At 34.0% G+C, this 14,754-nt stretch overlaps 1 protein-coding gene across 3 annotated transcripts in view; it reads left to right on the top strand.

Annotated features, from left to right (window-relative positions):
* Positions 1-9,588, top strand: part of AIMP1 (aminoacyl tRNA synthetase complex interacting multifunctional protein 1) — a 39,083-nt gene extending 29,495 nt beyond the window's left edge. For all 3 annotated transcript variants that reach the window (XM_025465826.3, XM_025465824.2, XM_025465825.3), the window contains exons 6-7: positions 32-200; positions 8,703-9,588. In XM_025465826.3, coding sequence (XP_025321611.1) covers positions 32-200; positions 8,703-8,869 — 336 coding nt within the window. In that variant the 3' untranslated portion in view covers positions 8,870-9,588. The remainder of the gene's footprint in view (positions 1-31; positions 201-8,702) is intronic.
* The last annotated feature ends 5,166 nt before the right edge of the window (positions 9,589-14,754 follow it).

Genomic DNA, 14,754 nt, shown 5'->3' on the forward strand with positions numbered 1-14,754 from the left:
ATCTTTAATCACCAGTTTGTGTTTCACACAGATGCAAAATCGGATGGTGATTTTACTTTGTAATCTGAAACCTGCAAAGATGAGGGGAGTGATATCTCAAGCAATGGTGATGTGTGCTAGTTCACCTGAGAAGGTTGAAATCTTGGCGCCTCCTACAGGGTCTGTACCTGGAGACAAAATTGTTTTCGATGCTTTTCCTGGTAAGTTTTTATTAATCATTACTTAAAACATTTTGGGAACCATTGTTTCTCTTGTTACGTTTAGTTTAAAATCAATCTTGTGTATGACTCCAAGGCTTTACCTTAAGTGACCATTATTGAGAATTTATTATTGAGTTTGTTGAGATTGGTTCAATATTGCACATTAAGCACAACCATCTAACCAGCACCCTCCCTATGGATGCACACATTGCATAAAACACTAGGGAGAGTTTGCTGATAATTCTTACATAGCGGAAGAGTGTGATATGGATAGAGAACCAATTAATGTGCTACAGAGTCCTTGAAGCTGTAAATTATCTCAGAATGCAGCATAGAAAGACAAAAAAAGAAAGTTCATACTTGGGGAAGAAATGTGTAATTCTCAAAATCCATCAGATAATCTACTTGCATAGGCTTTTACTTGACTTTAGGATATAAAGAAAAACTGAGTTAAAACTTGTATTTCTTGTAATAATCTCAAAGGAAGTTGCTTTTCATTTTGCTTGTTTTTTCCTATAAAATTCTCCTGAGACAGATGAAGCTTCATAATATGTGAAAAAGTTTCTTCAAATAAATCTTTGAAGTAAAAGAGAAAGGATATTTATAAGAGAATAAATATCGGAAATAGTTAGAAATTAAAAGATTGCCTTTAGCTACAGGATGTTCATGTGACTAGAGTAATGGGAAAAGTAGAGATAAATTAGGGTAACAAGTAGAATCAGATCTAAAAGTTAGAATTGATTTGGAGATATATTTGTAGAAATAGCTGAATTTAAATAGCATAGCAAGGCTGATGTGATTAGATGGGCCTGCTTTTTTTAAATCCTGTGTTAACTGTGATTTTTGAAAAAATACCAGGATATGAAGGATTTTAACATTGAACTAAGATAAAAAATATAGATGAAAGCATGGGTTAATTTCCTTGAATTCAACTCCCCCTTCCTAATCAAAAGTAGACTAATCTAAAAAACACAGATTGTTTAGCAAGTATCTGTGACTTTGAATGCATGTATATGTCTTGAACTTTGGCAAATTGGAAACCATAATGGTCTGTGCTCTAAGAATCTTTCATGTTAATCTAGGTGTTAGAAAAATCCCATTTAGAATCATTTCTTAAAGCAGCATGATGGCTTTTGGTTCTTGGAGCCTTACGATCACCATTCTGCTGCCATAGTATCAAAACATTTCCCCAAATCTCAAACTTGGGGTTCATCATCATTTATATACCTGACAAACCTGAAATTCTATTGAGAAGTCTTAATCACTAAATTGGAATAGAATGACAGTAAAAGTAAACTTTCTTTTAAGATTCAGCATGCATTTTTTTTAAAAAAATGCATGTTCATTAATATTTGCCTTTCTATTTAAACACTTAAGATTTAGTATGTTTTAAGTTTTATTTTCTGATGTAAATTGTAGAGTTATATGTTTAGAACTAGAAGAAATAATCTACTTTAACCCACTATTTTACAGATTTGGTTTGAGGCCCAACAAAATTTAGCTACTTGCTTAAGGTTATATAGAGTTAGTGAAGAGATGAAACAATAAATGTGCCTGAATTTCTAATACTGTAGCATTTTTGTTTGTTGATGATTGCTTGCTGTGAATTAATATGGACTATTTCATTAATGAAGGCTTATAATTCTTTTATTGCTATGATGGCTTTCATTCCCTTATCTCAAAGAATTACCTGGTATTATTTTAGAACTTGAATCAGGTTTATCTGGATGCTCCTGTTGAGTAAAGGAAAGTCAGTGACTCAGCATTAAAGATGCTAATAGTCCAGTATGAATTTCCTGTCTTTACTTACTCTTTAATCTATCTGTTTGGCTATTTATGTGTCTATATTTACATTGTTCCCAAGTCTGGTATTTCCTGCAAATTCGTAGTTTCCCCTTGTCCTCAGCACATGAATATGTGGAGAAGGTACAAAAAATAGTTGTAAAGTGAAAAAAGCAAAAACCTAACTTTTAAAATGGCCTATGAGGTTATTTTCTTATCACTTATAATAGCTTAACCAAACTGAACAGGATCAAATAATTGGTAAATTTTAGGACATGAGGTCTGTTAATGCTCACCTTGCTTATGCTTCAACATCAGTTGCTTCTGTAGCAGTAAATCTGAAAGGAAATAACAGTTACTACTACACAACAGGCCATTAGTTTTGCTGGTTTTTTTTTTTTTCCTTTTTCCAGTGAGAGCCATGATTTATCAGTGCTTTATTTTTCAGCATCTGTTTTACATTTTAAAGCTTAAGGTGTCTGCTGCTACATTTTGATGTTCACTTGATGTGCTCAGTGTCTGGAGACTTACATTTCATGTTGTATAAAGTGTGGTATAGAAATTGCAGTTGGGGCTCAAACATTTGAAGCACGATTTGGCCTTGCAAAGGCTTTTTACCCTAACAACTATTTATTCAAGCTACAAATCCAAAAAGTACATAGAGTTTAGAGGATGCCAAATAATAGAACAATGGCTAGAAACCCTCCCCACCCAGTACTTTTTAAAATTTTCAATGTGTGAAGCTATGTATTTTAGTATTTAAATGTGGTAACTAGTCCCAAAAGCACCAAGCAAAAATAACTTGAAAATAATATTATAGCTAGAAGACAATGGCAATAACAGCCCCTTTTTGACAATGCACTGTTTTTGTCTAATAATAGAGAATTTGTATTCAGACTTCTGAATAAGCATGAACAAGATCATGCTTATTTCTATTAATATTGAGCCTTATTAATAAGTATAAATTAATGGCTAATCACAAAGCATGTATGATATATGCAGGAGTGTTGATTTTTTTTTTAAGATTTTATTTATTTATTCATGAGAGACACACAGAGAGAGAGAGAGAGAGAGAGAGGCAGAGACTCAGGCAGAGGGAGAAGCAGGCTCCCCACAAGGAGCCTGATGGTGGGACTCGATCCCAGATCACCGGATCACACCCTGAGCCGAAGGCAGATGCTCAACCGCTGAGCCACCCAGGTGTCCAAAGAGTGTTGAATTTTTTGATCCATTTATTATTTTAAAAAATAAATGTCTTAATTTCATTTTTCAAACTTGTCTATATTAGATTCTTCCCTCCAAAACTCATTTTATCAGTTTCCTCTGCTCAGTTTTCCCAGAACTGTTCTTATCAAGATCAAACATTACTCTCTCTGGCTAAATATCCATGTCTAGTTCTTAGACTCTTTCTTAATTAACTTGGTTTCTGGCACTACATTATCCTGGTGGTGATCGTTGGCTGCCCTTTTTATCTGCCTTTGCTGATTCTTCCTTACCTCCCTGACCTTTTAACATTGGAGTATCCCAGGCCTTGGCTTTTGACCCCTTCTCTTTTTCCACAGTTGGCATCTTCTATTTTCCTTTCCATGTTCGTTTTCTTGACTGTTTTATCCAGTTAGTTATTCAGCTCCCTACTAGATATTTTTACTAACCTGTCCCAAGGGAGAATACTTATCCCCATCTTTCCCCTAGAATTCCCTTTTTCCATAGTATTTCCTATCTTAACTGACAGGAATTCCATTCTCTCAACTTCTTTGTATTTTCTCACATATCTTCTCCTTCAAAAAGTCCTAGTAATTGCACCTTCTGGGCATATCTAGAATCATTCGTATCTACACCACTATCACTTTGGTCCTGGTGCCAACATCTCTTATTGGGAAGTCAAAACCTTCTAACTGATTTCCCTTGCCCTTCTATCTATTTTCAGTGATAGCAGGGAGATTGATGTAAGTCAGATTGTGTTACTTCTCTACTCAGAACTATTAGAAAGCTTTTCATTTGATCCCAGAGTACAAGCCCAGATTCTTACAATAGCTTCCCATTATCTCTGTTAACCTTATGTATTCCACAGATCTTTATTGATCATTCCAGTTGAGCCACTGGCTCTTTCCCCAGTTAGCTACATGGCTTGGTCCCTTATCCTATTGAAATCTTTTAAAATGTTATCTATTTTTTCTTTCTTCAAAACACTTACCGTCATATAACGTACTATATACATTATTTACTGTTTGCCCACACAGAAATGTAAGCACCATGAAATCAAGACTTCTGGTTTTTTTTTTTTTTTTTTTTTTATTGTGGTGGTTATTCACTGCTATATTCCTAGCATCTAGAAAAATGCCTGGCATAGAGTGGGAGCTCAGTAAATTGGTGTATGAGTAAATAGAAAAGAACATACTAGTAAAACATGGGGGGAAAAAGAAAGAAAACAGTATTTGGAGAACAGGTCTGAGTGTCTGCCTTCATTATTGTCAAGATTATTCCTCTCAAACCACCAAACCACTTTTCTCTATTGATTAACTTTTAAAATTAATTGACTTCTTTTTCTTTTAGATTTTATTATTTGAGAGAAAAGGAGAGAGGGCACAAGTGGGGGAAGGGGCAAAGGAAGAGGGAAAGTTAGAGTCATCGTCCACCCCCCACCCCTCTGAGTAGGGAGCCTGACACAGGGCTCAGTCCCAAGACCCTGAGATCATGACCTGAGCCAAAGTTAGTCAGTTAAGCGACTGAGCCACTCATGCACCTCAAATTAATTGACTTATTTACAAAGTTATACTTTAGTTTTTGTGCCACAATTGTCCATAGTTACAGTTAATTGTATCTCAAAAACTCAATTAATCAAACATACTGTAATTCAGTTACTGTTAGGCTTTTTATGGACATGGCAGATACCAAAGAGAAGCTGATAATCAGTGAGCATTCTGTACAAAAGAATGGCCTAATTAAAACAAAGTTTCTGGTCCTTAATCCAGAATTGTTAATGCCTGGGACTTTGGAATTTGTATTTATTGCTTTTTGTAGGTTTTAAATTCTAAGAAGGTGGTCACAGCTTTTTACATCTGTAAAAACTCCTCTCTGAACTATTCCCTATTCCCTGTATGCTTTGTTTACAATGAGTTGGCCTAAAATAGTCTCTGAGGGATTAGTTCTCTTACATTATGTGTAACCGTTTCCAAATGGTGATTATTGGCATGTGTTTAGCAATTTCAGAGGCTCTGCAGTTTTTAACTTTAAGAACTTTTATTGTTGTTATCATTGAACTTCCTTGGATAGCCATGTCAAAAAGAAAACAAAAAGAAAAATAGGAAAATAAGATTAGAAGGGCATAATACACAGGAATAATACACAGGGCATAAGACACAGGAATAATGAAAGCCTTCTCTGGAAAATATAGTTCATTAAAAAACAATTGTTTAACATATTAGGTATGTTTTTCATGACAGATGATGTAAACATTCATTTCAAACTTGTTATATACCCTACTAAATAATATATTATTGAGAAACATTTTGAGTAAGCTAGAAAGTTAACACTGCATCCAAGACTGTTCAACTCTAACTTATAATCAGGTATCATAATGTGACAAGTTTTAATTATAATCTCAAAATTTATTTGTCTGAATCATGGTTCATTCATTAATTAGTCTTGTAGCTACATTCAGAGTATTAAGGTATTGAGTCTGGTGCGTTAAAAGCAACAGTCAAGCTTTAGAGGTTCTTTTTAGTAGTTTCTAGTTTATATTTAGTTCAAAAGTTTGTTACTGGAAAATTATTAGTTAAAGCTTTCAGATCTTGACTCCACAGTGCTGGGTGACCTGGGAACCTTTCTGAGGTTCATCTTTTTCATCTATAAGAAGTTTTTAATGGTATCTATTCTGTGTGAGTTTCATGAGGTTTAACTTTTGAAACACTTCGCTACCTGCCTGGTATTTTTAAGTTTTTAGCTGTTACCTTTGTGCATCAACTTCCTCATCTGTAAAATGCGGATAACTAATAGTGTTTATGGGAGCATTTTGTGGCTCCGTTGGTAAAGCATCTGCCTTTGGCTCAGGTCATAATACCAGGATCTTGGGATCAAGCCCTACATTGGGCTCTCTACTTAGCAGGGAGCCTGCTTCTCTCTCTCTTCCCCACTTGTGTTCTATCTCTGTCTCTCTCTCTCAAATGAATAAATAAAATCTTAAAAAAAAATAGTACTTATACAGTGTACTGAGAGGATTGAATGAGTAAGTATATGTAAAGCACTTAGCGTAGTGGCAGGCCCATGATAAGCACTATGTGTTATGTATTATAAATATTATTTTCTGTACCAGTTTAATATCTTCCTAGATCTGAGAGGCTTAATTTTGTGCTGCATCACCGTTTTTTTGTATTTGGGGCTTATGTCTGCATTTAGCAACAACCCATAAAATCTATGATCTTGATAATCTGAGATTCTCTGCTTCTTGAATTAATCCATTATCAGTTTGGTAACATCTTTTGGTGGTGGTGGTGGTGGTGGTGGTAGGAATTCAGAGTTAGTACTTAGGCCTCCCTGAATAGTATCTCTATCTCCAGCTCTCTAGGATTCTGGGATGCCCACTTCCTTCCCTACTTGGTCTGTGTACAAGCAAAGTAGGATTATGTTTGTAGACTAACAAATGGTTTAGAAACAAAAAATAAAAACTTGTAGATAATTTATATATTGATTTTTTTCTATTCTGTTTATTAATTAGTTCTCTGTTGTCCAAATGCCCTTAAAAGAATAAGAGACATCCTTATCTTTTATACTAGTCTTTCAGTTTTAGTTTCATTGCATGTTCTTCTAGAATAGATACATCATTCAATGAACTATTCTGTCATCTCTGAAAACCTGCATATCAAGGACAGTTTTATATCTTCTTGCCGGTTTCATGGCAGTTTCTGAAGCACTAATAAAGGACAAAACCACTGTGGCCAATTTACTCAGTTTTGTTGTTCCTGTCATATGAAGTAGAGAATAAAAACTAGTTTAGATAATAAGGTGTAATCAGAATATAGAATATAATTAGTTCCAGTAATGTTAAAAGTTTCTTTTTAAAGTAGTTCCAGAAGATTTGAACTTGGTAGTCACTTAGAAAAGATCTAGAAAGTTACATATCTGTCATTATTGAATTATACTTCAGAGAAACTTTTTATTACCTTTGGAAAAACCATTTTTATTTCACACTAATGCTGGAGAGATGTGTTACTTTTCATAGTTTCTTTTTTTTTTTAATTTTTATTTATTTATGATAGTCACACAGAGAGAGAGAGAGGCAGAGACATAGGCAGAAGGAGAAGCAGGCTCCATGCACCAGGAGCCCGATGTGGGATTCGATCCCAGGTCTCCAGGATCACGCCCGGGGCCAAAGGCAGGCGCTAAACCACTGCGCCACCCAGGGATCCCCTTTTCATAGTTTCTTGAATTGATTGTTTATTTCAAATGTCATTGAACATCTCTAGCTACTAAAATGATGTTATATCAAACTTAACTTTCTACTTCTTTATCAGTCATTAAATAGAGGGATTGTCTGATATATTGGTAGCCCTTAAGTCTAGACCAGATGTATTATTCTCCAACATATTTGTCGTTTGTTGACTATAGACTTTCAGTGTGTGTTATGATAGAATGGGTTATGATCCACATGTAAAAATGTTTTTTTTTAAAGGATCGTTTATCAAGAGGCAAGATGCTATACTAGCAGAATAAGGGTTTTGCTGTCAAATTGTAATTCCATTTGTTGATCATGTAATTTTGAGCAACTTATCGTCTCTAAACACCAGTTTCCTTATATTTAAAATTAGAGTGTTATTAATGTACGTTGCATGCAATAGTATATATTTCTCATGTTTAGAAAATGCTTGTACTTGTCTCCTTACTACCTCTGTCTCTCCATCTCACCAAATGGAATGGGCAGTAGATGAAACCCAAAGTAGTTATTTTATTTAGCTAGATAGTATGAACAGTTAATCCATTCTACAGTATCAATAAGAAATCTTTAAGCACAATAGCAGCAATCTCATCATTTATATTGTACATTGAAACAAAGTAAAGCATAAGCTACTTCTGCCACATGTAAAAATATAACACATAAAATTACAATCTCAAAAAAAAATAAAATAAAATAAAAAAATAAATAAAAAAATTACAATCTCATCTCTTCACAATTTTTCTGCAACAAAATGAGTATAGTATATTTTTGTTTTAATAATTTGGAGGATTCTTTTAGCTGTATTACTACATGCAAAAATATTTTTGTGTGTGTATATATTTAGTTTTACAAAGCAACTACACTTTTAATGTTTAAAACTAAGCATCATCTCTCCAGTGAAACAAATAAAAATATTTTTAAATAGGAACAAAATTACAATAGAGAATATCAGTTCCAAATAAGATCCTACAGGTTCTGCTGATCCGTCAGCAGGGTTCAAGTCATCATTAGGAGAGACTTTTGTTTTAAAAGGGGGCCTAACCTTAAACTGTAAGGGTGTCCGTTAAACATCACAATTAAACATTCCAAAGGAGAAGCCATGTTAGGAAATGACAAAGTATTTTATTTTACCTGTCAAAAATATAAACTGACATCACAAAAATAAATGTTAAAAGTTAGTATTAAAATTCTGATCAGGTCTAAAGATCAAAAGATGTTGCCTACACAGTTCACTATGGATAATTTATTTAATATGTTAGCTATGCAACTTTTATTTTTTCCTCCAATAGGAGAGCCTGACAAGGAGCTGAATCCTAAGAAGAAGATTTGGGAGCAGATCCAACCTGATCTCTACACTAATGATGAGTGTGTGGCTACATACAAAGGAGCTCCCTTTGAGGTGAAAGGGAAGGGAGTGTGTAGGGCTCAAACTATGACCAACAGTGGAATAAAGTAAAATAAAGTAAAATGCTTCATTTATTGAAATACATTGGAGAAAACTTTAATAACAATAAAAAGAAATATATTTGTCACTTGTACCTAAAATATAATTGGCTTTTGTGTCTGTTATTTCTCTTGTAGACTTGACAGGGTATATGTTGTTTTTAATCGGTTAGTGAAACATTACATTCTTACCTACATTAAACGAGTTTGTGCTCATTTATAATGTAGGAAGGAAATCACTAATGTTTTGTGATGATTTATTTTTTAGCAGGGATGTTGGTTAGCTGATTGTTTTTCTTGATATGTTTAGATAACTTGAACTAGTTGAACATTTAGAATTCTCTTTGTAGGCACATGGTGCATGAAATTCTAAGCCCTTAGATTTTTAGTATATTGTGTATCTGTATTATAAATGTCTTCTTCTCTTTAGAAATGACAAGTTAGAATTTTTGTCAAGCTTATTAACTACTTGTATTGTTGAAAATGACCAGCTGTTGCTTTTAGAAAGCCAAACATCGTAAAAGTAGGAGACGTGAACATTATTGTTATTGCTTACTGGGATACTGAGAACTGTATACTGAAGGTGACTTTTTTTAAAGAATGAAATTTTCAACTGTGTACTGAACTTTTTCTTCTATTTGACAAAATAATTAGTAATAAATTTTGACTATAAAGAATAAATATATTGCAAAATGTTGCCAATACAGTTTCCAATAAATTGATGTAAAAGCACCAGACTACGTTTTTTTCTAGGTGATTATAAAGATTCTTTAGGTACCTAATTAAAGATTATTTGTAAGTTATTACCTTTAGAAGAGCATTTAAGATCAATATATTTTGATTTTTCAAGAAAATTGTTATCAAAATTAACATACATATATATTAAGGTGTCAAATGCCTGTTTTCACTCATCTTACAGATATTGTAGGAACCATGAAAATTAACATAGGAATTATGAGCTTTGAGGTTGACTAGCCTTGAGTCAACTGATAGTTTCGGCTACCAAAAAGAAATACATCTGTGGAGGTAGGAGTATAGATATTGTTTAAAAGAAATTTACACAATATTCTGTTTATTGCCTCCAGTAAGTAGGAGAGGCAAAACAAAGAAATTGAACAACCCTGCATGCCAGATTTTAAAAGGTGTAATTAAATTTCATTTATTTAAAAGTCCACAGAGTTCTGGTAGCCAGTTTTATCTTCTTTCTGAAAAAATAAATATTAACAGAACATCAATACCAACTGTTGACAACTAAATATAGTAAATGTCAAAAGTAATTTTGTACTCAGGATATATTATTCTTTTGGAAATAAGACTGTGACAAAGTTTCATGATTCTGTATTTTCCAATTTTTCCCAATTACATTAAATTTCTTTAATATAAGGAATGTTTTAACTACTTAGATAGTTGGAATATTTATTCCCAATTTTTTAAAGTTACATAAAGCATGAATCAAGTTATCAGTGCAACTTCATTATTAGTCATTGTTTTTACAGAAAAATAATTCTGGTTAATTTTTATTGCTGGGATAAGAGAGCTCTTATGGAATCAACAACAAAAAAATTGGCATTGTTCATGAACTGGACATAAACCTTTTGACTTTAACTGGTATTCAGCCCTTTAAGGATTTCAAACAGAAGATGATGTTAGGTCACAGCCTAAACAGTTGGTGCCTCTTGACTTCTATTTATGTTTTGGTAACTAAACCAAAAAAAAAAAAAAAAAAAGTTGACCCTCCCTCAAGATGTTTTCTTTTCTTTTCTTTTTTTTTTTTTTAAAGACTTTATTTATTTATTCATGACAGAGAGAGAGAGAGAGAGAGAGAGGCAGAGACACAGGCAGAGGGAGAAGCAGGCTCCATGTAGGGAGCCGGACATGGGACTCGATCCCAGGTCTCCAGGATCATACCCTGGGCTGAAGGCGGCACCAAACCACTGGGCCATCAGGGCTGCCCCTAGAAATTCTATGTGTATTCTTTTGAGATGAGTCATCTTCAGGACATGTTGATTTTAATATAAAATTGACATTTTTCCCCTTTTTGCTTTTACCAAGAATACTAAGTACTGTATGGATATAAGAACATTATGTGCCCACCAAACAGATACTTCATTGTTGCTTTTTTAAAAATATGTAAATTCCTATTTAACCTATTTACAAAATATTCAGAGTAACTCATGGAAGTTTAATAGCTTGTCAACAAGGTAGAGGATGTGGATAGGCACCTGTATAGCAACATTAGTGAATTTAACCAGGTCCAAGAGTTTTGGCCTTGGCTTTGCAGGTCCAAAAACCTGCATTTGTAGATGACTCTTAGAGATGCTAAGATATCCATATAGTTTAGTATTGGTTTTGAAGCCAAATCACCTACCTAGTTTTGATTCGTGGCTCTACAACTTAAATGTGTATGTAAGCCTGGGCAACTCTTTAGCCTTTACTTTACTCACCTCATTTAAGGTGGGTATAATACTTACCTCATAATACCTATCTCAGAATTACAAAGATTGTAGGAGTTAGTACCAACAAAGTACTTAAGATAGTTCCTTGAAAACAGTAGATATATATTATGTTGATATTACTTTATGGTAAGACATACTTACTACATTACTGAAATTTACTCTTATCCATGTGTTCCCACTGAAATCTATTGTTTAGATATTTAGATACTGACCACTCCCATTCATCCATGCCCTTTGACTGGATTAGTATTAATGATAATTTTAAATAGTTTTGCAGGTGTGTTTTTTTTTAAGATTTTATTTATTTGAGAGAGAAAGAGATCATGAGCAGGGGGAGGGGCAGAGGGAGAAACAGACTCCCTGCTAAACAGGGAGCACAGAATCATGGCCTGAGCCAAAGGCAGATGCTTAACCAACTGAGCTACCCAGGCACCCCTAGTTTTACAATTTTCTTAGACTAGGAAGATAATATTTCTCACTATTATGTTTTAGCTTAATATAAATAGAAGCAATTCTGTTTTTAAGTTCTTGGTCAGTGGGGAAGCACTTGGCTATTGTGTATGACAAGAGAATTAAAGGGACATAAGTATATTATACCTCAGCTTTCCAGAGAAATTATATGTTGAACCTTTAAAAATATAAAAATATCAGAAGTACTCAGTATTAACTATGTACTTTACATAAATTGTGACAAGTTCTGGTTCTAAGCGCTATGCAGCAGTGTGAAAACTAAAACTTTACCACCAAGTTACCAAATAAAAACTAGGAAGGAAAATTAGTGTAATTCAACTAACAATAATACCACAGATTGCTGTCCTGTGGGGAAAGCTTTACTCTCCAAAATTTCTTGGTGTTTTTTTTTTTTAATATTTTATTTATTCATGAGAGACACAGAGAGAGAGAGAAAGGCAGAGACACAGGCAGAGGGAGAAGCAGGCTCCATGCAGGGAGCCTGAGTCTGAAGTGGGACTTGATCTCGGGTCTCCAGGACCACACCCTGGGCCGAAGGTGGTGCTAAACCTCTGAGCCACCCGGGCTGCCCTGCTCTCCAAAATTTCAATTAAGAAATAAACTATGCCATTCTCCAACCAGAGTTAGAGGGAATATATTAATAATACCTCTCTTCTTCATGGATTTTATTACAGGATTATGATTAAGATATTTAGTGCTTTATAACTAACAAAGTACTTGTATACATTGTGCCTATTTCTTTCTTAACTCTGTTGAAGTAGACCAGCCATTTCATTTTACCCAAAGAACCAGCAGAAAAGTAAAATGCCTGTGGTAAGGTATAACTGGCTGAAACCTGATCTTCCAGCTCTTACTAATGCTGTGCTCTTTTCCATTATAATACGCTTTTCTTCCATGTCAGTTAAATGTCATGTGGTTTCTTTTATTTGGATGAGAAACTTAACTTTGTTTAAACTTCAGGGAATGATAGTGATAAAGTCCCTAAACTCTAGTAGTTCATGTAAAGAGATTAGGATGACTCCATTAGTAGAGTATTTAAGAGATTTTAAAGGAAGAGGCAAGATCACTAAACACTCCTTTGGAGTGATTGATTACAAAGATAACTTACCAACCTTTTTGTTGTCATTGCAGAAATTCTTAGGATTAACCTCTTGGTAAAACCAGACTGCTGGTGCTGGTAGCAGTTCCCTTTTTAAAAAGCCTTGTGCCTTGATCCTTTGATTATTGCACGGTTGAGAGCCCTGATCCTGACACTCTGTCCCAAAAGCCAACCTATGACAGAAGTCACTGAATTCCAGATAGATAGATAGACAATATGTATTTAATCCTGGAGCAACTCTACAGTTATGCTTCATTTGCAGTACTACTTCGATGATAACTCCACAATTTGCAGTAATAATGAAAAGAAAGATAGTTGCTGATGGCTAATATGCCTCTATATACAAACCAAATCTTCGGATACCAACTTGTTGGAATAGAAAAGAGTTAGTGACTTACACATTTTTGCTTACTGTACTTTTTATAGTTAAAGGTTTTCCTTTGGATAAGTCTTGGCAGAGATAATTCATAGGGGTATAACTCCAAAAAAAAATTGGAGAAAGGACCCTGAACAGTGAAATAATTGCTGGTTTGAAAGTGAGCCATCTGGAATTTCGGAGTGTGAATTAATTATTGTAGATTATATTTTTTTCACTCATATGTATTCCCTGGTTTATTTTTTTTCCTTCTCCTTCCTTATTCCCACCCCCTCCTAACACACTATTCCCAGTTCTCTGGATTTTTGAGTAAAATATGTGTATAAGTGTTATTTTATGTCTTCATCAACATCATTTCCTATCTGGCAGGCTATTGTCCTTAGCAACAGCAGCAGAAACAAGCCTGAGGCTCAATAATTGCAAGAAAAAAGAATGATCCTTTTTAATGAACGGGCTAGATACTCTTCTTGCCTTTCCCATTTCTACATAATACCTAATATTGTTCAAATAGCAATTATTAATGTCTGCTCATTGCTACAATGGCATTTTTGAGATGAGCCTTCATATCAAGGCTGCTCTAATAAAATTTTACATTTGTTTTTGTAAAATTGCCTCATTAGAATATCATACATCCCAGTAGAGAAACGCTCCCAATATATATTCATCCACTTAACTTTTCATCTCTAAGATTGCTTATTTGTCTGATACTTGTTAATTTAGAACCCATTCAGCTTTTTATAGCTGGGGAATTTGGAAAGAATAGTGCAGGAGTTATCCAAAATCAACACCACAATTTGATTTCTCTTTGAAAAAGATTAAGAAAAATACAAACTAAAAGTCACTTTCAGTAGGTTTAGCAAAAGAGAATGATGTTGGTAGAAATATTTTTTCTATACCCTCAGTTTTCATATAAAAGGATAACATTTCCTCTTAAAACAGCACATGCATTGGGAAAAACTTCAGGTGCTTTTGAAAACACTACTTTTTTAAATAAACTTTGAAAATTTGGGAAATAGCAATGCCACTTAAAAACATTAGCCTTTTGTAAAGAATTATAATATGCCTGAAAATCAGTAGAACAGAAATCTTTATGGAAAACATGGCACAGTATAGATAAACATAACTAATAAAAAGTATGAAATTGCTAATTGAGGTAATATATTTAGAAGAATAAATCTAGTAAAGGTTAGAGCTAGTGAGTATTAGAGATGAATCACCATTGCCCCAAGATGATATGCGCTAATGAGACTCTAACATCAGCTGCACAAAAATATCAAGTATATTATCTTCCGGTCCTCCAAAAGTTAACACTTTCAAATACAAAGTTCAGTAGAGATTTTTGCCTTCCAGGTGAGAATAGCATACAGACTGGGCCTCTGAAGGGACATAAGGAAAGATTGCAAATTATAGACTAATGGGATAGGTGGCAGGATACCAAAGATGAACTTTCTGGACATCCTTTCTTTTACCTAAAGCTAATTTTGGTTATGTGGTTC

The sequence above is a fragment of the Canis lupus genome, chromosome 32, assembly GCF_003254725.2.
Source record: "Canis lupus dingo isolate Sandy chromosome 32, ASM325472v2, whole genome shotgun sequence".
Classification (NCBI taxonomy): Eukaryota; Metazoa; Chordata; class Mammalia; order Carnivora; family Canidae; genus Canis; species Canis lupus.